The sequence below is a fragment of the Sesamum indicum genome, linkage group LG9 (genome assembly GCF_026168435.1).
Source record: "Sesamum indicum cultivar Baizhima isolate 11 linkage group LG9, ASM2616843v1, whole genome shotgun sequence".
In the NCBI taxonomy this organism is placed as follows: Eukaryota; Viridiplantae; Streptophyta; class Magnoliopsida; order Lamiales; family Pedaliaceae; genus Sesamum; species Sesamum indicum.
Window position 1 is genome coordinate 20,485,970 of NC_142665.1, and position 26,808 is coordinate 20,512,777.

The 26,808-nt window shown below is 36.3% G+C and overlaps 1 protein-coding gene across 1 annotated transcript in view; it reads left to right on the forward strand.

The window, feature by feature from the left end:
- The window catches only part of SWEETIE (HEAT repeat-containing protein), a 46,476-nt gene continuing 19,668 nt past the window's right edge, over positions 1–26,808 (forward strand). The window contains exons 1-27 of the mRNA XM_011101260.2: positions 1–297; positions 886–1,093; positions 3,164–3,270; positions 5,229–5,465; positions 5,565–5,654; positions 5,727–5,811; positions 9,132–9,196; positions 10,142–10,246; positions 11,857–11,946; positions 12,031–12,111; positions 15,302–15,370; positions 16,768–16,893; positions 17,892–17,995; positions 18,239–18,371; positions 18,449–18,555; positions 20,491–20,601; positions 20,721–20,888; positions 21,068–21,154; positions 21,324–21,417; positions 21,520–21,588; positions 21,691–21,813; positions 21,897–21,965; positions 22,053–22,157; positions 22,528–22,616; positions 23,510–23,666; positions 24,303–24,452; positions 26,575–26,624. Coding sequence (XP_011099562.1) covers positions 133–297; positions 886–1,093; positions 3,164–3,270; positions 5,229–5,465; positions 5,565–5,654; positions 5,727–5,811; positions 9,132–9,196; positions 10,142–10,246; positions 11,857–11,946; positions 12,031–12,111; positions 15,302–15,370; positions 16,768–16,893; positions 17,892–17,995; positions 18,239–18,371; positions 18,449–18,555; positions 20,491–20,601; positions 20,721–20,888; positions 21,068–21,154; positions 21,324–21,417; positions 21,520–21,588; positions 21,691–21,813; positions 21,897–21,965; positions 22,053–22,157; positions 22,528–22,616; positions 23,510–23,666; positions 24,303–24,452; positions 26,575–26,624 — 3,044 coding nt within the window. The 5' untranslated portion in view covers positions 1–132. The remainder of the gene's footprint in view (positions 298–885; positions 1,094–3,163; positions 3,271–5,228; positions 5,466–5,564; positions 5,655–5,726; positions 5,812–9,131; positions 9,197–10,141; positions 10,247–11,856; positions 11,947–12,030; positions 12,112–15,301; positions 15,371–16,767; positions 16,894–17,891; positions 17,996–18,238; positions 18,372–18,448; positions 18,556–20,490; positions 20,602–20,720; positions 20,889–21,067; positions 21,155–21,323; positions 21,418–21,519; positions 21,589–21,690; positions 21,814–21,896; positions 21,966–22,052; positions 22,158–22,527; positions 22,617–23,509; positions 23,667–24,302; positions 24,453–26,574; positions 26,625–26,808) is intronic.

Genomic DNA, 26,808 nt, shown 5'->3' on the forward strand with positions numbered 1-26,808 from the left:
CAATGTTGTCCGTACACCCACTCAGTGTGACCCAACTTTCGTCCCGTTGTTACGAAACGCAGCTGAGATCCCACTCAAATAAACACCGTCATCCTGAGATCGCACACAAACAGTCGCGCATTTCGGTCGGAAATGGCGAGGAACTACGTTAGAGAGAATGTCCAACTATCAAGATTCGGCGTCCTGGTGGCGCAGCTCGAATCAATTGTGGCGTCTGCCGCGCACAAGCCACCGGACGCCCTTCTCTGTTTTGATCTTTTATCTGATCTCATATCAGCGGTGGATGAGGAGCAGAAGGTCTCAGATTCTTGGGCACGCTTTTTTGTTTCTTTTACCCTTATCTTGAGCGTTCGCGTATTGAATTGAATGTCGCAGTGTGTGAGAGGTTTTCATTTTGTTATTGAGGAAATCTTGGCGGCTGATCGGACTTAACCGTGTCTTTCCACTCAACTTTATCGTACTATTTGCTACTTGTCTCGTTCAAGATTCACTCCTGACTTTAATTCAAAGGGAACTTTGGCCACATTCTCGGTTTCAGTTTCAGTTCGACGAATATTGGTTACTTGTTTGAACTTTATTTGGTTAAAGGGGAGGGGGAAAAATCTCCAAACAGGGGAGTTTCTTTATTCCGGGTGCTTGAACGAAAATTGTACTGGGTTCTTTCCGATGATATCTTGGTTGTTACTCGGAGCATTATTTTGAGAAAAAAGAGGGCTTTCCTCATTTTATTTCTGGTTTCTTCTACTGCTTTAAATAGTTCCGACTTTCTTCTTTTGCCCTAGTCTTCCCTTGGTTCTTGATTCTACTCACTGCATTGAGTTTTCCTTTCCTTTTGGTGTGTGGGAATATGTGAGAAATTCTGATGATAAATGTCCAAAATCTCAGGAATCCATACTACTGTCACAAAGGAAATGTGAGGACGCACTTTATTCCTTGCTGGTGCTTGGAGCTCGAAGGCCCGTACGGCATTTGACATCAGTGGCAATGGCAAAGGTTATATTGAAGGGTGATGGGATCTCAATATACTCCAGAGCAAGCAGCCTTCAGGGGTTTCTTGCTGATGGCAAGAAAAGTGATGCTCAGAAAGTTGCTGGTTTGTAAAAATATAGTTTCTTATATATTGTGGATCCTTATTGTTTGGCTATACAAAATAACTTTGAGCTTGTTGTGTTTTCAGTGAGATTTCTGCATATTCTTTTTGAAAGCATTTAATTTCTCACTGTTACTCTAAGCCTATGGTGCATTAATATCTTCTTATTAGGATAATTTCCATATCTCTATGCGGCTGGTTTTCATTTTTGGCGTGCACAGTCAGAATTCATGCCATCTCTTGTAGGCTAGTCAAAGATGGCTTGTGTGTCCTTAATGAGAACAACTTGCAGTTAAATATTTGTTAATTCTGCTGGTGTTAAGGAATTCATTTTTCTGCACCTGCTATGTTTTGCTAGTCCTTCACAAACCCCTGTTCACTCGTGAGCCTAAGGTTTGGGGTTGGCCTCCAAATTGTGGTCTTGTAAAATGGAGGAGCTAAATGGTGAAATTTCTTTTATGTTAGGTATTAGGTGAAATAGTTGAATATTTCAGGGTAAATTGTCCTTAGTTTTACAGCCCTAAGCAATATTTTCTGCCTTCTGGAGAGCTAGCAGGCAAACAGTGTTAATGTATAGTAATCTATGTCATTAGAACTACTTGCAACATTAGTCCAGAAAGGGGATGGGTGCAAAAATTATCTGAGATTCCATGTATGCATTAAGTGCAAAGGTTATGCATGTTTAGGGACAGTATGATAGATTTTTGTTTTCATCAGAAGAGTCTTGTTGTTGTTGTTGCTTTTTTCATTTTTTGTTTTTGTTTTTATTTTTTCACTCACTGTTGACCTCAATTTTTGAGGAGTATTTATCCTCTTATGGCTAGCGATAGCAATGGGAGGCTTTTCCCAAACCCAAGACCTGTGTATCCAACTCTCGGGAAGACCCTAGACCTGGACCACTATACTTCTGTTTAAACCTGAGACCATCACCACCAACGTATACGCAATAGGTAAAACCAACTAGACCCATTTTCTTATTTCAGAAAAACTGAATACCAAAGTTTTGTTGGAACCATTATTGTATAACTCAAAACTCTCATCAAGATGAGCACTTTTCCTGAGAGTAGGGGTTTTGGCACACCTAATGAGCACTTTTTCTGTTTGAAAATAGTAGTGTAAGGGTTGTAACCGCAGTAACTTATAGTATATTGTGGAAAAAATGTAATAATCCTGTATTCTAGCATATGTCTGTCTATAAAAGAAAATCAACCATATACCAGACCAGTTATGTAAACATCTATATTTTCTATTTACAATATCATAAAGAGCACATTGTCTAGATGTGTAATCCACCCCCAAACACTCCTGGATTGTAAAATGGTGAAAAGATAAATGAGATTAAGCTGCTACCCATTTATGGTCTGGATTATACCTGTACAGGGCATGTATGGTGTACCCCATCAGGCACCCTGTTACCATCCCTACTTATGATTTGGTTTGGATTGTACAGGATTGACAACTAGCTTTTGCCCCGTGTTATCTTATTTGAAGTTACAAGCTTGTCAAGTATTTTAATGCACTAATGGGGAGTAAATTAAATCATGAGGAAAGGGTGGCTTCTGATGAATTATTCAACAAGGGGTATGAGTAAAACCCAAAATTGAAAGACCACGTTACATGTAAAATGTGGTTTATTTCCAACAATGGTTTTATAAAATCTGAGCACGGTGTTTTTTGAGATTTGGAAAAATAATGTGATGAAAGACACCAATAAAGGTATGTGTAACACTGTGCCAATTTGAGTGCTATAAATTGCAATTCCTTTGTTTTTGTGTATGTCTGTGTAGTTTTTTGATCCTTGTTATTACTTACCTATAGTATGAGTTTTAGATAAATAATCTATCCTATAAATTAGTTTCCTTGGTGCGAAGTGATTTCTTGATAGTCTTATCCTTAGTTTTTGATTGCTTTTTTTTTTAATTTTTTTTATTGTCTGATTAAATGTGACTCGACTGAAGAAAGGAAACTAAACATCCTTTCTTTTATTCTGCATTTGTCAATTGTTCAGAGTTTATATTCGTTGACAGATATGGAGATTAGTTTTCTACTTCTAGTTTTTGGCTGCTGGTGTAGGTGCTGCGCAATGCTTAGGAGAACTCTATCGCTATTTTGGGAGACGGATTCTTTCTGGAATACTTGAAACAACTAATATAGTTGCAAAGCTACTAAAATTTACTGAGGTATTTAAATTACTATTTCATCATGTTGTTACCCAATTTTTCTTCTGTGACACTTTCTTCTTTATTAATTATGGATTTTGTCCTTTTTATCTTCTATAGTACATGATTGAGGCTGTGCCAAAATCAATAGTTTATGCTCTAATTGGAGATGAGGATAATAAAATGCAAGAAAGATCTGGCAAACTGGAATAAGATTTTGTTAAAACAGTGGCGGTTTTCACTTTAGACATATATTAGTTATTTCTTTATTTCACACTGGGCTAATGTGGTTGAAGCTATGGATTAAAGTTCTTTTTTTGGAGTGCATCTTGCAATATTAAAATAAGAAACATTCTGGAAACAATTCAAGAACATAATATGAAATTTGTAAAATCAAAGCAACAAGCAGGACACTCATAAAATAAAGAAGAAATTAAATCTATCATCCAGTTTGAGCATATCCATTGTAACATCTAAATTGTTCTCCGCCAACAATGCTAATTAACTTTCAAGTATTTAGATTTTAATCAATATTATTATGTTAGGTAGGATCCCTACTAGTAGTTAGGTGATAACAGTTATATTAACTATTTAAATTGATACATACAGTACTACTAAACTTTAAATTAGCATTACCATTTATCATTAAACTAAATATTTATAATGGTTGTGACACCAGAAATTCATTTTTACATCATCAAATAAAGGGTAAAAGCTTTTCTAGAAAATTAGGAAAAAAGTAAAAGGTATAGTAAAACTAAGGAGGGAAAAAGGTGGGTTCCTGCTGAAACTAGAGAATTTTGGAACTACTATCTATCTTTTGTTTCCATTGAATATAAAATGGAAACTTTTACAGAACTTCTCATTCATGATGATGAATCTTTTCTCCCACAAAATAGGACTTCTGAAGTTGGATGGATACATCATTCATGAGTTATGGGTTGAAGCCTCTGAAACTCTGTGAGATATGAGTGAGAAAGTTCATATTAAAAGTCTCTTGTCATTTGTTGAACCCCACTCAGATTTTATTGCATCTTTTACTAAACATGGGCAAAGTTACACTGTAAGACATCACACTCCATGGACCACTGTTATTTCTTTTCAAATCCTAGTACACTAAGTGGATACACTGGATTGTTGACTTTTTGATGTCGTTTAGTGTCTTAGGAATGAGCTAGTTTTCCTACTTAGGAAGCAAAACATTCTTTGACATGGATACTCTCTGGACCTTTGTCGTCATTGTGTAGAACTTGTCATGTCCATTTCACTATGTTGGAACTCCAATTTAAAGGATAACCAATTGCAAGGCATTGGATGCTGTAATGTTCTAAAGAACCTAGATTCCTGGGAAACGTTGAAAGGCTGGCATTAGTCTCGATATTTTTCCTTATCTGTCGAAAATCCATCTTTATTGATAGTTAGGGGGAAATCCTAGCAAATGGTATGTTGCAAATGTTTGAAAAACCAACCTGATATGCTAATATTTGCCAAGCATTGCATCCTTTCTATACAATTGGAATGATGTGTTTAACATCCAGATCTCTCGATCTTCCAAGGATGTTCTTGCTACCCACAAAGCTCTCTTACTTGTGTCTTTGTGATGAAGCCACATACTACTAAGACTGATACTAATTATTACCTCCTAGAAATTTAGGTGTTGATATGAATTTCAATTAGGTTGTCTTGTTCTCTTGTTAAGTAATGATTGTTTCCTTACTGAAAAAACTGTTATCAGGTGTCTTTTCCTCGTCCTTGCTTGCCAACTTTATTTTGATACCATGTTCTCTGCAACTGATCTGTTGGCCAATTATGTATTTCATACAAGAGTTCTGTTAGTGGGATTGTGCTGTTCAACTGACATGTCGTCATGGGGCTCAATAAAAAATTCACTTTCTAATATTCTCAATAACAATTTCTCTGAATTATTATATCTATACCTATATATATATAAATACTTATCTAGTGACCATTTGAATCAGGATTTTGTGAGACAAGAGGCTTTGCACATGCTTCGCAATGCTTTGGAGGGTTCTGAAGGGAGTGCTTCATCTGCAGCCTATACGGAGGCCTTCCGCATTATAATGCGGACCGGAGTCGGGGATAAATCTTTGAGTGTCAGAATAGCTGCTGCAAGATGTCTGAAGGCGTTTGCAAATATTGGAGGACCAAGCTTAGGGATAGGGGAACTTGAGAATTGCTTGTCATATTGTGTCAAGGTTCTTAATTTCTTTTGCTGTCCATGCTTCCTTTTTTAATTCTCACTAAACTCTTCTTTCATAGGCATCAAAATTACATTTCTAATTCTTCTATGACAGGCCCTTGAGGATCCGGAGAAATCTGTAAGAGATGCTTTTGCTGAGGCTTTAGGAGCTTTGCTGGCTCTTTCGATGAATCCTGATGCGCAGGTATGAACTTTTAGTATTTAGGTTGCTATCTGCTTTGTTGTGTCAAACTGAAGCTTTATCATCTTGTGTTAGGTTCAACCAAGGGGAAAAGGTCATGCTATCCCTAAGAAGCTTGAAGGGGGTTTGCAAAAGCACTTAGCTACCCCATTTACAAAAGGTATGGTTTAGTGAATTGCTTTTGTAAAGTATTTGAGATACTTGTTTATGACATGTATAGGCCATTACAGCTGTAAGTTGGGAAAAGATTAGTTATATTTATTCATCTTAGATTGTTGAACACATGCCTAGTGAGGTATATGCTCACACCTATTGCCATGAACATTATCCTTTAGAGCTTGCCTTGGACTTTCAAACAAGACCACTTTTGTTGGAATCTGGGGTTCTTTTTCCTTTCTTTTCTGCAGGTTGTTTCCCCAACACAGACAAGAGGCTTGTCTTTGTTTCAGTGTATTTTAACCGATTGTGGAAGATGATGATTAATTAGGACCTCCATTAGCCAAATAATTAGGAACAGAATACTTTTATTACTTTTCCAACTTGTCTAGTTGGCTAAGTTGCTTTGTTTCTCATTAGGGTAATCAATGAGTTTAAGTATGTTTTTGAGTGTCAACTGTCAAGCTAATCTGCATTGGATTTAAGAATAAAGATGTCTAGGAGAGAAAATGACTTTCTGATACATGATCTATACATAACATGTCGTTGGTTTGGCACTCTTGATCCTTGGAGATGTATATCCAAGGCCACTGTTGTATGAGTGTGCCCGGATGGGGGTAGCAGGGAAGAGGCGTTGTTAATTCTTAAGCACAAGCAACGATTAATCATTGCCGTACACACACAAGGGGTAGATGTGTGCCGTGCGCCATAGCTCTAGGAGCCCTTGGCGCCATTAACTACTATGTTCTAGATTTACAGGGACAGACTCCATTCTAGATTTAGATGCTCTAGTATACCCTACGACTTTAATACCTCATTAAACCTTCTTCGTGGGATTTCCATTTAGAAGGTTGGTTTGCTATTATAGATACATAGACAACTGATGGTATCCCCAATCTAGATCTAAATGACCTAATCTACTATCCCGTAAAGAAGATGATTCAACATTCAACAAAATAGAATCAGAAACTTGGAAGGGCTGTTGGCTAAAAAAAGCCGTTGCCAACAAATACACCAAATTGCAAAATTACAACTTTATTAAACTTGAAAGTAAGCTCACAACCCTCACTAACAGAACCACTAACTATGTTGCTTCTAAAAGTGGAGACATGGTGCACCCTTTTCAGAGATAGAGACAAAACGCAACCTCAAGGAAACTTTCACTATGTTTGGTTTCATGTTTTGGCATTTCCCGAGACAAGATAAAACACACCCAATGTTTGTTTTTGTGTTTTTACTCCTTATCAGTGCGTTTTTTTTGTTTTTCAACTTTCTATATAATATGTATATATATACTTGTATATATAATATAAAAGAGACGTGATTTGACAAGAAACATTGATTTTTGTCTTCCAAAAATACAACATTAAACACACAATATTTATATATAAAAATATATATAAAAGAGATATGATTTGACAATGAAGAGTGATTTTTGTCTCGCAAATCCCAACATCAAACCTACACCACTTATTTTAAAATATTTTAAATTACCTCAAAACACAAATCCAAACATACCATCTATCTTCAACACACAGTTATTTATCTCTATTTTTCTCTCTCTATTTCCAAAACACAAAACAAAACACTCAAAACACAAACCCAAACATTATGTTTAAGTCCACGCTTCCTATCCTATGTACTTGAGTTGCCCATGCTCAGTGTGTTCCATCATGGCCTCAAAAGACACAAAAAACTATTTATGCATAAACATGCACACGTGCTCCAGTGTGAATCAACCAATCAAAGTAGGAGTTGAGGTTGTATAGAGGCAGCGCTTCTGAACTCACATGCTCCTGAACCTCCCACCACCGTGTTGACATCTCTATGCCGAGTCTTGGCCTTTTCATTTGGACAATTTTTGGTCTAGTGTCCAACATGTTCCAGCATGGTTTGTTGATTTTGGTTTCTTCGATTTAACGGCCTTGCCTGTACCATCTCTTTAAAATTCGCATTTACATTATTCACTTTCTTTTACCCATTAATTGAATTAGCCCGGGGATGATGCGCTACAGGCATTTTATGTGTGAGATTCCTATGTTCCTCCTCAATACTAATTGCAATCATGAGATCATCTAGAGACAACTCCCTTTTTGATGTTTGAGTGTCATGTCAAAACTTTTCCAAGACTTGGGAAATTTGTCAAACTTATTAGGAAACTTTCATCTCGGCATCATAAAGAGTACGCTCAAGATTAATTATCTCATAACTTTACAGATTTTACCTCAACCATGTGATACCTCAAGAACTTGTTACCTCGATCATGTGATACTTCAAGAACTTGGAAATACAATACTTTTTGTGCCCTTTTTTCTCAGTATTATATTTCCAACTCATCCCATAACGATGTTGTAGTATGAGATGGAACAATCGGCATCAAAGAGTGTATTTGACAGTTGTGACAAAATAGCTCCTCGACCTATTTCATCAGTCTCAGTACAGTGCGCAATCAGTTCTCAGATCGGTTTTGGTTCAGGTATAGTCACTTGAATCACCGTCAAAAGCTCTATAATCGTCAACCAAATCTTCATTCGCTTTTGCCAGCGTTTGAATAAGTGGTACGGAAACTTGTACGGGAGACTGGATAAGCTTTTGGCGTAACCATAGAGGAGATAGGAACAACAACAGGAACATCGTCAGCCATTTTAGTTTTCAGGAAAAAGTCAAAGTTTTTTAAAAAACCGTTTCTCAAACAACCATGGAAATCAGTTACAATTGAACAGATGCTGAGTTCGAAAAAAGTTCTTATTTGTTCAAGATAATTGATAACAATGAACCTACCACAATCACGAGTTTGGCAAATCAAATTTATAGTTCTTTATTAAGAAAAAAGTTTGCAAATTAACCGTTTGGAAGTAATTGACATTATAGAATGTTAATTTGAAAGATGATCTACAGGAGATGGAAGGAATTGTTCCATTATACTTATTCTTTGCAGTTTTACTTAATTTGAATTTGTTTGAGGACGTGAGATGCCTAATTCCCCTTCTAGAAATCAACTTGCTATAATAATGAATTTTTCTCCTTGTCCAAGGATCACCAGCAAGTTTCTCCTCTATCCTTATTTTCTGTTGTGTGTTCCTTCTGTAATGTACTCCAAAAAAAGCATGTTTGATATTTATGCAATATATTTTTCCTTTATCTAGTATGAGCATGAGATAAAATTTCTTTTTGTATGAGTTGTGTTATGTAGGATTTGATTTATTTATGATTCTCTGCTGAAGCTGTATTTTCTATTATTTTAAAGTCTGTTTATGCAGCTACTCCTCCAAACTTTAAAGTTTTATTTCAGTCACCTACTTCTGATATGTGGTGGACTTGCAGTTGGTGGACCTCGTTTGAAGGACTTACGGGTTGGCATCTCCTTGTCATGGGTCTGTTTTTTGCAGGTATTCTGACAAAGTTAGCATGATTTAGGATCTACCCTTTCCACGTCTATAAACAGAAAGTGCTTTGTTTTTAGTCAAAACCTTTTGGAATTAGGCGTCACATGTTTGATTCCGCTTAGCCAATGAATTCTTGTATGGTCGGTAGCATGAAATGAATAGATATTTGCTCTTGCACTTGTTGTCTGTGGTTAGTTGTGCGTCTCAGTGATTTCTTACTCTCTTTCTTCTGGTCATGGAAGGTAGAAATAATATGTGAAGTGAAGAAAGACCATTTGCTTTTGCTTTTCCCCTTCTGATATAATAATCATCATAATGAGCAACACCTTTGTGCAACAGTGAGGTTGCTCACTGGGTTCAAAATACTGAAGATTTTGAGTTGAGTGTAATTGAACCTTTTTCATTTGCTAATCCATGTAAAACCATGCATTGGGTTCTGCATATGCTGAATGAGAAAATACAAGATATGCTCAGGACTACACAGCCTCTACAACATCTCATTACCATCGGATTGCAATGTCTACTTCCCTTCTGTTTCTCCAAGTATAGTCACTTCTGCAGATTGTAAAACATGACCACAGGCTCTAAGATTTAAAGAAAATAGATGTAAGAATTGGTCCAAGAATGCTATTGTGAAAATGATGAATACCATATTGCTTTCTATTGAAGTGTTTAATATTGTTCACCTTGTAATAATATCATGTTCTGTTAAGCTAATTTCTAGGTCTCAAATATTTGTATTGTGTATGATATTCAACTCTTAATTAAATTATCATGTTCTGTACAAACTTAATTTCTGGGTCTTAAGGATATGTTTTCTGTAAGATTGTTCACCTTGTAATTAAAGTATCATGTTTTGCTAAACTCTAATTTGTAGGTCTTAATACGCACAATGATTTTTGCTTTAACTTTTCATTTTGAGTTAATTTTACGATCATGTTTCTGCAGGCTATGTGCTTAAAGTATCTTCACCCAGATAGTGAGCTGCAAAATTACGCTCTGCAGGTTATGGGTATGCTCCACACAGATACATCAGTTGATGCTCAAGCACTGGTATCTTCTGTTATATCATGTGGTTTTGCATGATGCTATTTTGGCATATGTATTAGTGGATATGGCTTTTTGTTATGTTCCTTATATTTTATGTTCATTTCCGTGTCCTCAGTTATAATTTTAAAGAAGTATTTCTGATCTTGAATATACAAGTGATATAGGAATCTTATACAAAAAGTATGACCATAACCTTGCTCAGTGGTCTGGAATTGTTGACTCGAGGTTTGAGCATTTTCACTTACACTGATGAAAAGTGAACCGCAGTGGTTTTTCTAGATAAACCACCTCCTATCAGCAACCCTGGAAAGAGATGGACACACACAAATTGCATTAGTATCAAATAACAACAGATCATCATAGAAAACACTTGAAGTACAGCGAGCATGAGCTGCTTAAATTTTGTTTGCATACCCAGTTTAATCAAATTTATTTGCAAAAAATCAGTATAGTCATTCTGTGCATCAAGTTCATCCATTTCTGTTAATGTATCTTTAGCAAAGTAGTGTTTCTGACCAACACATGTCTGACCAACATTCGGACTCATTTGGTTCATTTAATTTTCCAAAATTGCCAGTATGTTCTGCCTCAGATCTTTCTCTATGAAAGAAAAATCAAATATTGTAGTGACATTCATTGTCTCTTTGATTCTTTGAATGATTGTTGATAATACATATTTTATTCGTAAGACATCCATGATGCTTGCACCAATGTACAAGACATAGCAACTACTTCACTCTCTGTCTCATGATGCATATTAACACCAAATCACTTCCTCAACCCTTTTCTATTCCCATCTGTCTTCCGCAATAGTTGTATCTCTTTCAATGTGCACAGTATCTGATTATCTTCCACAGCTCCTCTCGAGATAGCAAACGTCATGTTCTTATGATTTTGGAGTTCATTAAATTCTTTCCCACTTAGCATATTTCAAACTTCTTCTTGTTAGTTTCATCCATTTGAAAATCTAAAGTGTGAAAGGGTCGACAATGGCAAGCACTTATCAGAAGTGCAAGAGTTTCACCAGGCCTTTTTTTCTTGGTGTTGGAGTTACGTATTGGCAAACAATCATGGACAATGATACCTTCTGTTGCTTTAAAAATTTTGGAAAGAGACTTGGGCATGGTCATAATCCTTTTTGTTTTAAATGTATTTTATATAAATTTCACTGATTTATCTCTTTGAGGCCTGCATTTTTTGGTAATCAGTGTGATACTATTTTGTGACTGTTATTATATGGTCATTCCGGATTAAGAGAACTTCACTGAATTATGTAAGCCGTAAGGGTATTTTCATGTCTTCATTTGCTGAAGGCTTCCCTCTTATGAATATACAACAAATATGATAAAAAGATGTGTCATAGTTTGCAGCTTGCGTACACAAGGATTTGTATGATTTAATGCAAAAGCTGAGGATGTACTTCTTTTTTCCTCATTTTCTTAATTATATAATGCACTTCCAAGATGGAGTTCTTGGTTGCATATCTGCAATTCCTCCCTTTATTATGTTACTGCTCATTACTGTGATCATCCATCTTATGACTAAAGTACTTTCTTGTATCTCATTTTATCTGTAAAATCAAGCTCGTGATACGCGTTTTCCTTTTCTTGAAGGCTTGTGTACTATATATAATGCGAGTAGGTATAACTGATCAAATGAGTGAACCCACTCAGAGAGGCTTCTCAGTTTTTCTTGCCAAGCAGGTTTGCTAAACAGTCTAACCTGAGGTTTAGTACTTTTATCTGGCTGTTCTATCATTGTTTACTTAACAGTAATACTTTCCCCAGCTTGTATCTTCTGGTTCTACCCCTTCCATGCGAGTTGCTGCTTTACGAACTCTGGCATATGTCTTGAAAACACTTGGAGAGGTGAAGTTGCTGTAGTTGCTTTACATACTTTACTGATGATTCATTTGTCCCTTCATGCTTGAACACTCTCTGGTTAAGTTTAACAATTTTATAAACATGTCTTATGTTAATAAAAGTTGAACGTTTATACTGATGTACTGAAAGTACACCTCCTCTGTTGCCCCTTCCTCCAGTGGATGGGGCGAAGGTTTGGTTGTAAGGTCAAAGATGGCTATTCTGAGGAGAAATACTAAAGCGCTTTGAACATCATTAGTGCTATATAGTTGATCGATAGCCTGGATCTGATTGCTGCAACACAAATATGGGCCTATGAAGATTAAGAAGCTTCAGGAACTATGAAATCTGCTGTAGGAGGTTGTATAAAAGCAGAACTATAAAAGCAGGAACTATCAAACCTAGAGCCTGTCTTGAGAAGGAAGATTGTAGAGCCAAAGTTATTTTGGGATAAAGTTATTAACATTGAAACTAGTGGGCAAATACAGCAGTTTTAATTGTATGTTCGGTTTCTTAAGACGCATAACAGCATCAAAACATGGCAAATGTATTATTTAGCAGACATTAGCTTCTCTACGGGAGCTAGTTCTGGCATAGTGATTGAGTTATTTCTCCCATCTAACCCCTTCTTTGAGATTTTTTAACGAGAGTGATCTGCTCAAATGCCAGTATGGCTTATGCATGGACTGATCTAATTCTTTGATGGGTGTCGAATCCACCAAAAATAATTCTTATGAACACTTTTGTAGATGTGTGAGTAGGGTCGAATCCACAGAGGTTGGTTTTAAATTAATTCCTTCAAAAATGAAAATAATTAGGGGGAGTTTTGATTGTGAAGAAGAATAAAACTAAAAGCTAATAAAATTAGAAGAGATAAAATATAAGAGAACAATCTTCCTGTTAAAGACAAGATCATACTTAATTCCACGGTCGATCATAGATGCAAAGATAACAATTATTCATGATTCATAAATTGGTTATGGCTATTGGTACGACCTAACGACCTCACCTTTCCTTACCTTGTGGATAGTCAAGGAACGTCTATTGACTATATCCCTAATCAGTAAACAACCTTGGGAAACGTTCTCAAAATTTAATTTACCGACAACATTAAGAACTAGAAAGGCCCAATTCTAACCAATAAATTCCTACGAGGATTTATTTAAGATAGATTGTGCATTCCCCACAACATAATCGAAAACTTCTACATAATCAATTATGCTATGTTACCACTAGTTATTGAACTAAACAAACAATTACGGATTTGTAAATTCAATTGGCTAGGCAAATATTCTTGACAATAAATCAGATTATTTGTAATAAAAGCACAGAAAACAACACAAATACCAACATGAATAAAAGTAGAAAGCATAAATTAGATCTCACAACTCGTTGGATTTAAGCAATCACCAAATCTTCAACCGGAATAAGAGAACTAGTTAGACATGCTAATGGAAGAACGCATGAAAAACAAAGTAAGAAAATATTATAAAAACATAGAGAAATAGAAGAGTTCAAAAGTTGTCTCTTAAAGTGAATTACATCACCTATTTATAATAGCTAGATACCTAGTTCTACTAGGATTAGAAGTAGATTCCTAGTTGAACTAAAAGACTTATAGAGATAAAATTATAATCCTAGTTAAATTCTTCCTTCATCAGAGGTAGTTCAAGCAGCTCCAAACTCTAGCCAAAAATTGAGTTTGAGTCTTGTTTGAATTTCCATTTTGGTGCTTTTCTTCATTTTCCAATTCTTTTGTCCTAATGCTGAAAAATAATATTTAATTAGGAGCATTTGGTCACAAAATAGGCTAAAATATTATATGAAATAAGCACAAAATGCGATCCTATCATTCTTCCCTTTCCTAGTCTTGCTAGCACATGTTTTTCTGCACTTTCTGAATGGGGGAAGAAAGATGCCTACCAAAGTCTGGGCAAATGAGTTGCCAACCTGGCTCTGATATTGTACTGGCACATAGGAGCTTTCTGGGCCCACATAATGAAATTTTCCATGCAAAGGTGAAATCTGAATATTTGTATCTCAAATTCCTCAAGTTGGTTTACCATTTCCACAATTGTCCTTTTGCCATGAATTGATGTTAGATGGAATTGCTCATCTTTGCTTGTCTTAATATTCTCGTAGAATTACCTAATCAGTATGGCCAAGGTGTCTGTCTCTGCACAAAAATGAATTCATTCATTGTCTACAGTTAAAACATCAAGAACAGAGCCTGAGGGTTTTAGCTACAATATATTTTATTGCCTTTTTTGTTCAGATTGGCTGTTAATGCTTTTTGTGGAATACTTTTTCAGAGAGAGAAGATGAAATAAAAATTAAATGGGTGTTGCAGATGGGTTTTGCCGTGTATATGAAGTTGTTCATACAAGATTTTTCTTGCAATGTCTTCCAAGGATACTGATTCACTTTCCTTTTTGGTACCTTTGTTTGAAAATTAAAATTTCTCTTTTGTTATTTAGTCTATAATCCTTAAAAGACTACATCTTATACTTTGGTTTCAGATGTGTAGGGTTGGGGTCTAGGTAAAAATGTGTCTTACATGACATGTGGGGTAAAGTGAGTGAAGGGAGAATAATAACCACTTGCTTTATTTGGTGTTTGCCTAAGAACTTAAAATTTGACTATTCCTGAATGTAGATGAGCTTTTCTTGCCTATTTTCAGCTGATAAATTATAGCATAGTGCAAACTTATTTGTTCTGGTTCAAGTTGTTGCTCGTGCATTGATCTGTCCATCAATGTCGGATTTGTTCTAGAGTATTTCTTTGTCAGAAAATTGTGTTGGAAGCTTTTCTGTGTTCTTGATATGCTTATATGCTTCTTTGATGGCTTACCTTCTATGTTCAAGAAATCAAGAATATTGTTTCGAGTTAAAGGACCCAGAGTATACACTGTTTTATATGGTACTTCTGTTTGAATCTAGTACCTCCAAACTGATTCATATACATAGACTTTAGGAAATGAATTTACTGCACAAGTTGCGGAGATTTGTCTTTGAAACTAAGCCTACTATCTCAGGCATACTCCCATTTGTTTGTTTGAATGTGAAATCTGCTTGCATATCTGATTGGCTGACTTGCTGGAAGAAGCTTGGCGCAGTCTTTCTGGCATTATGTTAACTTCAATGGAGTTCGTTGTTGATAGATCATACAATAATAATACCAGCATTTTCAACTGCAGGTTCCACTTGAATTCAAGGAAGTTCTTGATGACACAGTTGTTGCGGCGCTTTCCCATGATTCACCATTGGTAAGCTTCTGATAGTATTGTTTTAGTTTGAGTCTGAGAGTAATACTTTTATAGTCCTACTGCTAATCATTAGAGTATGCAAAAGTTTGTCACTTTACGCACTTTAAATATTTTGGCACTATTTTAGCAATTTGACCATCATTACGTCCCATATGTTGACCAACTATTTACTGACATCATACCTATTGTGCTCTATTGGTTTAACTTGGAGAGATTCTTTTCCGGCGAATGGATGTCTTTGGCTCATCATATCCTAATTAAAACTTCGAATCATGTGTAGTTTGTATAGGATATTCAGAGCTTCATGTGATAGAAGCTGCCTGGATATCATATCTCACCGTTATGAGGCCTAGATTTTTCTCTTGTTGGTCAAGCTCTAGAAGCTTTCAAACCGATGAAAACACTGGGAACTGCCATATTTGGTGACAGTTAAAGCTTTTTTCTCTTATCTTCTGAATAAGAATAATTCTTCACTGGTGTTTGTGTGAAACTACTTGCTTTTGGCAAGTAAAATGGAAGAAGGTTGTTGATCCAACTGTATAGTCCATGTTTTGGCATTTATGTCAACCTAATAGATAGGATGCTTTGAATTCTAGGAGTCATTTTGCATCATCAGAGACGGGAGTGGGATGAGATTTTAGCATTACCTAGAGCTTGACCTGGAGCAAATGCTTTGAATCCTCAATTTCCATCTCGGAGACAGTAGAAAGGTCTTAGGTTATGGTTATGACTTTTTTATGCTTACTGTGGTTCTAAATACGAGATGAGTGTAAGGTGGCTTTGGCGACTGAAGTGATGATATTTCCAAGCTCAACCTATATATTACTATCTCCTTTGGGGAAGAGTTGTCTTTTCCTATAGACCTTATAATTCCTTACCTTAGTCTATTATATTCTCTGGAAGTTAGCTCATTTTTGTTTCTTGTGTCGGTTATGCTTTTGTTTCAATGTGCTGTACGCTATTTGGGATTATCTTTCTTTCCCCTTGTATATATTTTAAGGAAGAATAGATGCTTTGAGCAAAGTTTCTGTAAACAATGTAGCATAGCTTCTGAATCTATATTTTATTATGATTGAAGGGGGCCCTTTTGGTGTCCTTAGATAATTTTGTCTGCCATTTTTTTATTTTCAATTATCTCAACAAATTTTTTGCTCCTCTATTTTCTGAACTTTCAACTTTTCGCTCTCCTCAACTTCTTAAAACGTTTAAGTTTATTCAATTAAAATATAATTTTTAAGATTTTTAATTATGCATTCACATTCGAGTGTGCCACACATACTAGTTTTTTATTTAAAAGACATCTAGCAACTCTTATGTGGTTTGTCTAATGCATACAGTCTTCAAACTTCATAACTGGTGTGCTTCTATTCTAAACCATGGCTGAAATTTTGGGGTAGGTGAGAGTTGAAGCCGCCTTGACTCTTCGTGCAATGGCTGAGGTGGATCCCTCCTGTGTTGGTGGCCTGATTTCATATGCAGTTACGATGCTTACTGCAGCAAGAGATACTATCTCATCTGAGAAGGTAAAACTTTAGTCACGTAAGGTCACTATGCGTTATCTCTGCATCTTAGATCCTGTGACTTCTTCTTATTTAACTTTAATATTTTTGTTCTTATGAGTTATGGCTTTTTTTGTTTTTGTTCCTCTTCTGTAATTCATTTGCATTCTAGTGAAAGTGAATGTGTTTATATAGGGTGAGCATAATTAGGAGTCAAGTGATATTAAAGAGAGGTGCAGGAACCTAATAGAGATTGTAATCAGACTTGAAGACAACGATGATGAGTAATTTTTCCGTAGTTAATCAAATGAAGTGAGAATCATCAAGGTTGAATAGGTGAAACAGAACTTTGACTAGATTGATTCATACTAATTTGATCACCGAGTCGAAACTTGGATGCCATAAACATGATATTCTTGTTCTCTCAGACATATTGAATGTGGTTAGATTTTGTTTCAAAACATTAAGCAGTAACAAGGTCTTGAAGACATGAGCTTTTCGATATAGTTCTACTAATCTAAGCAAAATTACAATCTTTAGGAGATCCTGGTATTCGGCCTGTCGTGTATGTCCTTTTGTAAAAAAAGAGGCCTAATCAGTAGGAGCTAGAAACTTTATTTCTTGCAGCATTTTTAGTAAAGGTTTGTAATTAAGATAGATTCATTTGTTTAAGCTAAAATGTCAATGTTATCTACTTCTGTTTATAGTTCGTCATATTGAGCCCTTATAGGAGATGAATGATACAGCACTGCATAATTTTCTTACCTTCTATATATCATTTTCATGAACCATGCTTCTGGTTTGATTTTTGTGTAATAAAATCAGTCAAGAAAACATAAGATATAATGCGAAGTAAAATCACTTTGAGATTTTATGTTTTCTCTTTCGCTTAAGGCGGTATCTTCCTGCGCTCCTGATGGTGGGCTAAATTTTCTTCATTATGATATATACAGATTGTGTTATTTCACTTTTTTGCCATAATATTCTCCTGCGCCTCTCGTTTTAATTTGTTAGATATCCAGGGATCCAATTTTAAGAGGGAGCTTGAGTCTCTACATGGGCAGGCGGCAGTTTTGGCAGCACTGGTGTCTATTTCTCGGAAGTTACCTCTTGGATATCCGACCAAGTACGTCTTTCATCTTCCCTTGTTCCCGTGTCTTGTGTTTCCACATAACTATTACACATTCAAAGCGAAACACATGCTGAGAATTATGTGTCCCTGAGTAAAAGATGTTCCACAAAGGTTTGTTTTCATTAAATATAGAAGTAATAACTTTTCAGCAGTAAAGGTTTCCCAGGCTTCAATGTGACAATATGGTGCTTTTTCCTTCTTTCACTATGTTATCCTTTGGCTATGTGGTTGTTGCAGATTGCCCAAGTCTGTGCTGGAAGTTTGCAAGAATCTGCTGATGCAATCTAACAGGAACCCTGTGGCAGCTGCTGTAGAAAAAGAAGCTGGATGGAACCTTCTGTCGTCGCTGTTGACATCTGTGTCAAGGGAGGTAAATCTTTATTATCATACTTTTATAGGCCTAATAACAAATTAGGTTTCCAAAGGAGCTGGTTTTAATGGTTGCAGGAGCTTCACGACCAAGTCTTTGATATTCTTGCATTATGGGCTTCCACGTTTAGTGGGAATGTAAAACAACACATAAATCAAGCTCAAGACCTCACATCAGAAATATGGTTAGTTGAATGATACTTGTTTTAATGTCATCTTCTGCATTTGTTACTGCCATATAAAGTTTCGCTATAAGCAGTGATCTATTTCCACTTTGGAAAAATCTTCCAGACATTTTCCAACTTGGAGGCAAGGACATCTTACACCTATATGAAAGAACCTTGGAATAAATTATGTATTTAAATAAAGAGAAAAAGTGTAAGCAATAGTGTTTAGATTTAATAAATCCGACAAAGACTTTTAGGTCCATTACATTCACATTTAACTGAATGGATAGGTATCCCTAGATCACCACGCCATACCCTTTTTTCTGTTTTTGTTTGATGTCTGGAAACAAAATGCGGAACAATCAGCAGAAGATACTTATAACATAAAAATTTATTGTTTTCGTTCCTTTTACCATAAACTTGATAACTTCAGCACTATGAACCCAATTTTCCCGCTGAGTTTCTGGTGCATCTTCTGTGTCCATAGCTTACCTTTTGAGTGGACAAGCACAACTTATATCCTACCATCTTCACAACCTATAGATTCCAGTAACTTGATAAGGAAACAAAGGAATAAATTACAGTTGGCTGCCATTCGTTGATCATATATTTAGGCTAACTGGGGATTACCAGCTATCTCTTTTGAGGGATGGGCGTAGTGGTTGAGGTAGGAATGGTTTGTGGGAAGATGGAAGTGGCTGAAGCTAAGTGATCGCGCTGGACAAATAGTGAGGGTGAGTAGAGGCTTGAAGTCATGGTTGTGGGTGGTAATGGATTATGGTAGGAAAGATGGTGGTTCAGTTGTGCTTGGAAGGTCCAGGAGGAATAGGAGGGTTGGGGGGCAGGAAGGAGAGTAAGGTGAGGAAGGGGGAACGTTAGTATTTTCCTCCAATTCCTGGAATACGCTTGCCTAAATTGAGCTAGGCAATGAGGGTTCTAAGAATGTTTTTGAAAGGACTATCCTGGCAAAATGTTCTTCTTTCTAGTGATACCAAACAAGAGAGAAGAGAATTACTTCGAATGGTCACTGAGTCTTAGGAAATTCTACGGTACAAGCATTTATAAACAAAACATGCCTGCTTCCTGTGTTTGATGGAGCAGGAATTATGGCTGGGATGTGTCCAAAGAGCTGCAAATAGGAGACTTCTCTCAGCTGGATAAAACTTATAATGAATAATCCATGTATGATGACCCTCATCCGAGATCGGGCAGAGGGGTTATTGACCAAAAATAGAATGGTCCTTGATGAATACAGCAAAGATATTTATCACACAAGAATTTTGGATCTCAGGTAATATTTTGTATTGATGGGAGAAGCAGCAAGCTGAAGAAGAAACTTTCACTGAGATAGGAAAACATTGGTAAATTACAACTTATGCTTCTGGTCTAAGCCTTGGCTAGCTTGGTGTGCGATTAGACCTTTCAAATAATAGGCTTGTTTTTTCTGTCTGGATAATTCAGATCTTTCGAGGACAGAATTTCTTTTAGGATCTGCTGCTGGCCCCAGTAGTACTTGTACAGCGTCTTGATTCTGTTGTTGTAGTGTGAAGGAAAAAAGGCGTGTTACAGACTACAGTGAAATGTCAGCTATAATTTTGCAACTGTTTTTACCTATGAGATGCAAGTTTTTGACAAGTACATGAGAAATGTTGTTTCTGTTCACTGTTGTGCTATACAGTTTCTTCTATACTCGGCAAGGAAACTGATTAATCACCAGCTTTAAGCTATGCAATTTTTGCGGGCCATATTTGGATAGTTGAAATAATATCAATCTTTTTCATGGAGTTGTGGCCACTGTTTTCTCTAAGTTGCATTTATTTTGAAGCTTTGCTGCTTCTTTCTCATGGCATCTGAACAGCTTCAACTGTTGTTTGTTCACCTTTTCAATATACTTAACGGCCAAAGTTTCATTGTGATATTGTTTTTACTTATGATATTAATTTTCCTTTGTAGCGTGTGGTCTGCTGCAATTGATGCGCTTACTTCATATGTGAAATGTTTTGTTTCTCCTGACCCTGTCAACAGAGGAATATTGCTGCAGCCAGTTCTTTTCTACCTGAATCGGTACAAATACTTCTTAATGTTCTTTATGGTGCCACGAACATTATTAGGCTATAGTTTGTTTTTTCCCCCATCTAGGGACTTGGCTTGCTGACATTTTGAATTTCCATTTATATGATTAGGGCACTGTCCTATGTATCACATCCAGCAGGCAAAGAACAAGCTGGAATAAAATCTTCAATGGACTTGTTTATTACCCGAGTGTTATTAGCATATGAAGCACTCTCAGACCCAGCTTTATACAAAAGTGACCATGGACGTATTATTCAGATATGCACTACTCCTTTTAGGTAATTATTAGTAAAATGCATCTGATTGAGATCACCATCTTCTTCCACATGTTTACTGAGTACTTTGTTTTCAAGAAAGCTGCAGCTTCTACTCTAAAAAAATAGGTGAGATACACATTTCTTTGTATGCTAAGTGAATTGAGTTCATCTTTGTGGCTTTATATTGAATTTTATAACAGGGAAGCCTATAGATGTGATGAAAGCTCTTGTCTGAGGATATTGTTAGATAAGAGAGATGCCTGGTTAGGTCCGTGGACTCCTGGAAGGTGCAATTTTGTACTCCCCCTGTTCCTTGTAAACTCCTGTTTCATACTGTTATCTGTGTCTTTTCCACTCTTGATGGTGATTACCCTTCTCATTGATCTTTCTTAAAAATTTCTAAGGTAGTTAATATTAAATCTGCCCTGTTCAATCTAACTGAATATGATTTTTTAGGGATTTGTTTGAAGATGAGCTTCGTTCTTTTCAAGGGGGTTATGATGGTGTATTGACATGTGTCTGGGAAAATGAGCCTCCTAGTTTTCCTCAGGTAAAGTGTGTTGCTGTGCCTTTGCGAATCTTATAGTCTTTCTTGGATGAGTTGCCAAAAATTCTCTTGGTTCCTGACGCTATATATGTACTTACAATGAAGCCTGAGACTATAAGCAAAATGCTGGTGAATCAGATGCTCCTCTGTTTTGGAACTATGTTTGCTTCTCAGGTATGTGATACTATTATTCATTTAGTGTGTGAATTTTTTGATTCTGCTGTTAAGGTAGATAGGTCTGGGTGTTGTCATCTCATTTTCTCCTTATTCTCCCAGGATAGTAGGGGGATGCTCTCATTTCTTAGCATTGTTGATCAGTGTCTGAAAGCTGGGAAAAAACAAGCTTGGCATGCAGCTAGTATTACCAATATATGTGTGGGGTTACTAGCTGGATTGAAGGTTATGTTGTAATCTTTTGTGGTGACTCGTGCTATCGGTGGTTTTTACTTTCTAACATTTTGCATGTGACTCTATTCTTCTAGACTCTGCTTGCTCGACGTTCTGAACCCCTGCGAATGGATATACTAAATGCTGCTCAGGCTATTTTTCAGGTTCCGTTACGGCTTTTATTGTAAATTCGGTAGAAATCTCATCCATCCTTTTCTTTCACGTGGACACTGATCTTGGAATAATGACAGAGTATTTTGGCTGAAGGTGACATTTGTCCATCGCAACGTAGAGCATCATCGGAAGGGCTTGGTTTATTAGCCAGGCTAGGAAATGATATATTTACTGCTAGATTGGTTAGTTGGATTGGTACTTTTATCTATGTTATAATTTTATGTTCTCACTGTTAGGTTTGCTTCTTATGATAATTAAGAATGATTTCCTCTTCCCTCTTAAGAAGCTAGGGCATCTAATTATTGTAAAGAAATTGGATTCCATTTTATTATACTAAGTGCAAGTAGGAGATTTCATAAGGTCTTATTGGTGAGTTTATGTTTCTAATTTAATCTTCTTTGTACTTGTTGAATCTTAACTATGTAATTTGAAGTAAAGAAAAACTTGAATAAACTAGCCACTACTTTAGGTGGCAAAACTTTCTGCTCTGCTCTTTCCTTATTTTCTAAGGAGCTCTCTGTTATCATTTTGACTGATTGTTATTTTGAACAGACAAAACAATTTCTTAGTGATGCGGCTAGCAGTATGGATTCAAACTATGCTGGATCAATTGCTTTTGCTCTTGGCTGCATCCATCGCAGGTAACCATGAGACTTGCAACTCAAAAGCAGCTTGAGCAAATCTCCTCTCTCTCTCTCTCACCCGCACATGCAGATGCACAAACATAATATATTTATGCCTCTGCACTCAGTTGCCTGTGCAAACAGGTTCACATATACCTTTCACCAAGTACCAAGTCATTTTTGAAGTATAATAGTCCCATGGTTGACTGGCTGCTGAACCGCTTCTAGTCTCCTCACTGCCTGTCTTGCTTCGAGGAACGGAGGCAATGACCATTGAGGCTGAAAATTTACCTCGATTTGGCATTCCCCCAGTTCTACACGTTACTGGTGGAAAATCTAGTTTACTTCAAATAACTACAGCACAAGTACAATGTGGAAGTTGTTCACAAAAAGCAACCAAACAATGGAGTTTTAAAATATCAAAAGTTCAGAAAATCTTTTTTTTTTAATATGTCAAACCACATTAAATAATGTGAGGAGATCTGTGTAGGTTCTCTCGTTGTGAAATTTAACTTGTTTTCTTCTTTTTCATCTGTGTTTGTTAGTCCACTTTCTTGATTATCTTCGTGATTTTTTCATAGAAATGTTTCTGTCATCTTGTACGTGCTATGAAAAAGATGTTTGATTACTTAGGTTCTAACTTTATAGTTCATAAAATTCTTAAGACAACCTATACATCGTTAATCAGTTATAATGGAAAATTATTATTGGTAATTGATGACTTAAAATACTAGGCGAATTCTGACTCAGCTTCTGCACTAGCCCTGGGAAGTAAATTGCCTTTCCAGTATTATTTTCGCCTTTGCCCCAAGAACCACCGTCATGAATTTTTCTGCTCTGTAAGCACTACTAATTGACCTTGATTGCTGCACTAAGAATAATTGAGAAGTTCCTTTATCATGTTGCTGCAGTGCAGGAGGAATGGCCTTGTCAAGTTTAGTTCCTATTACAGTGAATGTTGTCTCTTCGCTTGCTAAAAGTTCAATATCAAGTTTACAGATTTGGTCCTTGCATGGACTTCTATTGACCATTGAAGCAGCAGGCTTGTCTTATGTATCTCAGGTTCAGGTATATATGTGACATCTTTAAATGGGGTCTCAATCTTTTTTTTTTTCGCCGTAAGTTATGACAATTGCTACAGCTAGCCTGATTCAGTAGCAAAGATGTATTCAAAGACTTCAAGTTTCTTATCATAATAGGAGTCTGGTTGTTGAAATCGATGCTTTTGCTTTCTTGTTATATGCATCTTCAAATGATTTCTGGTCAACCATGAAGTGGAAAAGAAGAGACCAGTGGAATTTTGAAGAGAGTTTAACATAAACTAATTTTCGGCAAGTTCATTAGCTGGGTAAACTTCAGGTTTTTCTTGAAACCTATGTGAAAATATAGATACTGAAAATTCCAGTTGGTTTTAATCAAGATGTTTACTTTTAACATCTTTCATGTTTCTGTCATTTTTTTTTGTCAATTGAGAACTGGACACAGAAATGTGAACTCACTTGAACACATAAACTTGAATACTTTTACTGTGCTGTTCACAGAGCTAATTTTGGTGTATGTAGTGTGCTCAGTGACAAGGTTTCAGTTAACTATGTTTGAGTCAAAGTACTTATCTTGCTAAAGCTATGGCTAGGATGCCAAACCTCTAAGTTTAAATGTTATCGAGTTATTTCAAATATTATGTTCTGCTTACTGTTATTGCAGGCAACACTTGGCCTTGTTGTGGAAATTATCCTGTCAGAGGAGAGTGGTTGGGTTGATATGCAGCAGGCAGTGGGCCGCCTTATTAATGCTATTGTTGCTGTTATAGGTCCTGAACTTGCCCCTGGGAGCATTTTTTTCTCCCGCTGCAAGGTTTGGTTTTAAATTTTTGTAAGGCTTGAAAGTTTAGGCCTTATTTAGTTATAGGCATTTCTGCTTGAAAATGAAACTGTGTTTGGATAAGAGTTGCAGAAATGTTGACTTTTTGGATTGAATCTGTTGAAAATCAGGCAGATGGGAAGTTTAATTAGACTTACCTCTCCTCTGAAACAGCAAAACTACACCTTTTTCTTCCCATTCTTCAAGATTACGAAAACCTCCCCTCTAACTTTGCTCCACTAGAAAACCCAGAAGGAAGTCTTAAATTGATTGTTTTACTCGGGCCCTAAAAAACAAAGAGAAGTCCACTTATGACTTTTTGGTAAAGGCCATTTTGCCCATGGGTTTTGTTGATTATTATATATTTGTGGAAAGGTGTTTCTGTAATGTTTTCTAGCTGAAGGCATGTTGTTGTAATATGATATAATTAAATTGTATTGCCTAAAACATTTAAAGTATCTTGATCCCAAAGGTTTTTTCTATTCCTAATTGCATGGGGAGTGTTTGGATCTTCTAATTGAGTTCTTAGAATAGACTGAACTCGGCTCCTTGCTGTTTTGACTCAATAAATAAATCGAATCATATGAAACCCTTGAACTAACTCTGCCTTTCTAACCTTTCCTCCACTATCAATCATCCTTATCTCTCTTGCTCTCCCTCCATCTCTTCTCCCACCCGACTCCTCTCTGTTGTTCCTTCCATCTCACTACCATAATCGCCTGTGCCTTCCTCTTCCTTCAAAAGCCACACAGTCATCCCTCTCTCCCTATCCCCTTCTCTCTATCACTGCCTTCTTCCTTGTTCCTATGCTCCCTATAGTGTTCTCTCTCCCTCACATCTGCCACCCCTTTTCTCTCTCTTTCCTCTTTTGCTACCCCTGCATTTCCCTCTTCGTGTTGCTCTGTATCTTTCTCTCCTTCGCTACCTTTTATATCCATGTTTTGACCCTCTTCTTTGCCATCCCATCCCTTCCTCATCTTACCCTTTGTAACCTCGAGATAGAGAAGAGAAGTTATGACCCAAAAAGGCCGGAAAAAAGAAAAAAATAGAATAGAAAACAAAAGAGAAATGAGAGGAAACAAAAGATCATAGGGAGAAGATTTTTAATTGATTTTATATGTAAAATTAAGTCTAATTATATTTTGACAACATATCTTTTTAATATTTTGTTCCTATAACACTAGAGAAACACTTGAACAAGTCATTTTTATTGAACAAGTCTGCCATGTATTTGGAAGGGCTGAAAGAAACCATTTAATGGTTAAAGTTTCAGCCTTAAACAACTAAAATTTTTCACTCATATTTCATTATATTTCTCTCTTTTATGTATCTTATATCCCTACATCCCCACTAAGTTTGAAGTCTTACCAAGCGTTTGTTGGCCAGCTGGGTTAGGGGCAAGAAAACTTCGCCAAAGTTATTTCAACTTTATCATTTTTCATCTAGAATCCTAATGATAGGGAAGGTGTGATATTTGGTAAACTGAGAGGGGGATAATTGTAATTATGAAAGGAAGGAGTGAGTTGTTAATGTAGATGTTTAAAGGAGAAATAAGTGTAATTATACCTTACTTTATTCTGGCTTCTATTACTTTTTGTATGTCGCATCAGTGTAGTTATATCAGCGTAATGATAAATTAACGGTCAATTTACTACAGGTTCCAATACTTTCTTTATGTCCCATCAGTCAAATTGTGTTGGTAATGGATTATTATTTTATAGCCAATTATGTTACCTCAATGATGCTTCTGCGCACTGGTTTCCTGGACTCTGGAGCTGTAATTGACACGTTATCAAAATACATGGGCTTGTACTATTGCAGCCAGAGGGTCCTCGGACCCAGTGCATAGAAAATTTTGCAACAATACCTTGACATGATAGGGAAATAATTGCTTAATTAGGTAGTGGATTATAATTATTTTAAATGTTAAACTCAATGGTTTAGGTCCTACTTTGCAAATTAGGTGCACTGGAAATGTGTCTTAGCATTCCTCTTAAATTCTTCTTTGTAACTGTTTGTTGTATCAAACTTTGATCTATGGTAGGTGTATTTCTAGGTCTCATTCTAGTTTGTTGCCTAAATTGTTGAATGTCACCTAATTTGCCTTTGTGCGTAGTCGGTTGTTGCAGAGATCAGCTCCTGCCAAGAAACAGCAACGCTTCTCGAGTATGTAGCCTCTACAATTATTTACTTTAATTCGTATGTAAGCACATGAACGAAATATTTGTGGGTTGGTGGGGGGTAAACACCTCCCGCTTGGCAAAATTTCAAGGCTCAAAGTCAACCTTGTGGTTGTTGCCCCTTAGGATATATAATATAAAAATATTAAAATTTGGAATTAAAATTAAAT